Genomic DNA, 2619 nt, shown 5'->3' with positions numbered 1-2619 from the left:
CTTTGAATCGAATCAAATTACCTATATTTGAACAGAATGCCGAACCTACTAAAATTGTATTGTTTTTTATACTATCTCAGTCAATGTGTGATAAAACCTATTCTTTTTTAAAGCTTGAAACAAGTTTGTTAAATAATGATCCTAGCAAATAAGTTTTTTTTTTTTTTGATGAAAATGAAAATATTAAGAAGTTGGCCCAAACATAGAACTTCATCTCAACCGTGTGAGTGTTGCCAATGGCTGGCATCATTCGTGCAACAGTCTGTTAAATTATTTTTGCTTTGAAAATTTTGAAAAAAATTACCTCTTTCCTCTATGCCTGCGGTCCCACTCCTTAAGGGTTGGTCCTCATTTGTTGGCAGTGCGGCTGTTTATTTTCCTTGTTCCTTTCCTTTTTTTTCTTTTCTCCCCCATCTTGGGTGGCATACTTTTATTTATGTGTTTCATTGAATAATATTTTCTTATTCACTAAAATAAAATAAAAAAGTGATCCAAATGTCAAATTAAAGCTCTTTCCATTTTTTGGGTGAATATTTCAGCTTTTTCCAAGTACTTTGAAATGCCTTATAAATTAAGAAACCACTTGACAAAAATAGGTTGGAAATCTATTCGAAAGTGAGTCCTAGAAGTCTAGAGGCTAAAATAGAATCTTTTGTAAAATGACGGTGTAAGGGTAAAAAGTCGCAGTGCTCAAGCACTGAGAAGATATAGGAGCTACATCACTTTCCGCCGTTGATCTTTTGTAAATGCCTAAATCTACTCTGCAGCCGGTGATTTCTTTCCCTTCAGCGCGCCTCTTCCTACCCAATCCCATCCTACCCTCTCCCCTTCACCACAAACATAGAAGGCCTTTTTTTTTTTTTTTTCAGTCACACTCACTTTAAAATTCATTTTTGGCAAAAGGTTATGCATGCATGGTCCTGTGAAGAGCATAGTCATACACAATATCATTGGATTGGTAGGACTATGTACAATATACATCATCTTCACCTCCATCCAATGGTTTGGTGGACGACTGTGCAACATGCACGTTCATACACAGAACCTCTTCCCTTCTATGTTTAGGGCTATCAACACAGTTAGAGTCCTCCTCTACCTTAAAAACCTCTCCTACAAAATAGGAGTCTCATTGGACAGCAACACAAAGTCTCTCTCTTAGGATATCAGAGTCCTATTGTAACTGTCACATGTGATATCAGAGTCCTATTGTAACTATCACATGTGATATCAGAGTCCTATTGTAACTGTCTCTTTTGTATTAGAGTTGGAGTACACTTTCACCTTTGAAGGTCTATATAAGACGTGTACCTCCAACTCATAAAACTGATTAATGAAGACTCAATCCAACATAGTATCAGTAGCCATACAAGCTCCACCGAGCTAATACCCCCCTCACCATGCCACCCTCTCTCCTTAAAAAAAAAAAAAAACAAAAACAAAAACAAAAAGGAACACAAGGACAGCCAAAGGGCGAAGCGCCCAAGGCTCCTCGTCCTAGTTCCTCTCTAGCTTCCCACTTCCATCTTACTTACTCAGTACTCCCTCTTTCTTTGCCAAAAAAGAAAAAAGGCAAAAGCCCAACACGCCCCTCTCTCCTAATGTTCTGCTCCTCCACTACCCTCCTTCATCACCCCATGCCTCCTCTCTTCTTGCAAAAAAAAAAAAAGCAAAGAAATCCACTGCCCATCTCTCCCTCATGGCCAATCCATCACCCACCCCTCCCAACCCTTCTCCCACCACCCATTCGAGTGCTCATCACTTTATCTCCCTCAAACTCACTTCGAAAAATTATGTGTTTTGGTGCACTCAAATTGTGTCGTACCTCACAGGCCAACGCCTCCTTAACTATGTCACTGGTGACTTCCGTTGCCCTCAGGACCCCGTCAAAGCCAAAACTTTGCGTGAACAGGATGCATCCATTATGAGTCTTCTCATCGCCTCCCTCTCTGATGAGGCCCTCTCTCTCGCCGTTGGACGGACCACTAGTAAGGAAATATGGGATGCCCAATATGCATCCTTTAGCTCTCCCTCTACCACATGGATCCTGTCACTCAACATCTCTCTTCAAAATCTGGTTCACAAACCAGACGAGACCATCACTCAGTTTCTCCATCGAGTAAAGTCCCTCTCTGATGAACTAGCAGTTGCAGGGAAGCCGCTACCTCAAGAAGATTTCAACATCCATGTCTTTCTTGCTCTCCGAACTAACTACCAGGCCCTCGCCTCCATCATGATGGCGCAAAAGGAGCCAATCTCCTATAATGATATGCATGGCCTTCTCATGAGCCATGAGACTTTGATCCAATCTTGTCTCCCCATCATCGATCCTGCAGCTGAAGCCTCAGCTCATGTTGCTTATCCAAATCGTGGACCACCCACTCAATCCAATGGTGGTCGTGATACTTCATCCTCAAGAGGCCGTGGTCGTGGTCGTGGTTTTGGGCGCTCCAATGCTTTTGCCCACAATCCCTGCACAATATGTGGTCGCACCAACCATCAAACAGAAACCTGCTACTATCGGCAATAGAACACCACCAAACCAACCCTACTCCCTACCCCACACCATCCCTACCATTGCCCTCCACACCCCCCCCAATGCCTACCACACTATGGTCTACC

General features: G+C 42.5%; 1 protein-coding gene across 1 annotated transcript; it reads left to right on the top strand.

Moving 5' to 3' along the window:
* Nucleotides 1-1696: 1696 nt before the first annotated feature.
* On the top strand, nucleotides 1697-2527 carry LOC122079587. Its single transcript, XM_042646178.1, has one exon. It carries the CDS (start codon nucleotides 1697-1699, stop codon nucleotides 2525-2527), a length of 831 nt encoding a protein of 276 aa, XP_042502112.1.
* Nucleotides 2528-2619: the final 92 nt, after the last annotated feature.

Source organism: Macadamia integrifolia, chromosome 1 (assembly GCF_013358625.1).
Source record: "Macadamia integrifolia cultivar HAES 741 chromosome 1, SCU_Mint_v3, whole genome shotgun sequence".
NCBI classification, from domain to species: Eukaryota; Viridiplantae; Streptophyta; class Magnoliopsida; order Proteales; family Proteaceae; genus Macadamia; species Macadamia integrifolia.
This window is presented reverse-complemented; position numbering and strand designations above follow the sequence as displayed.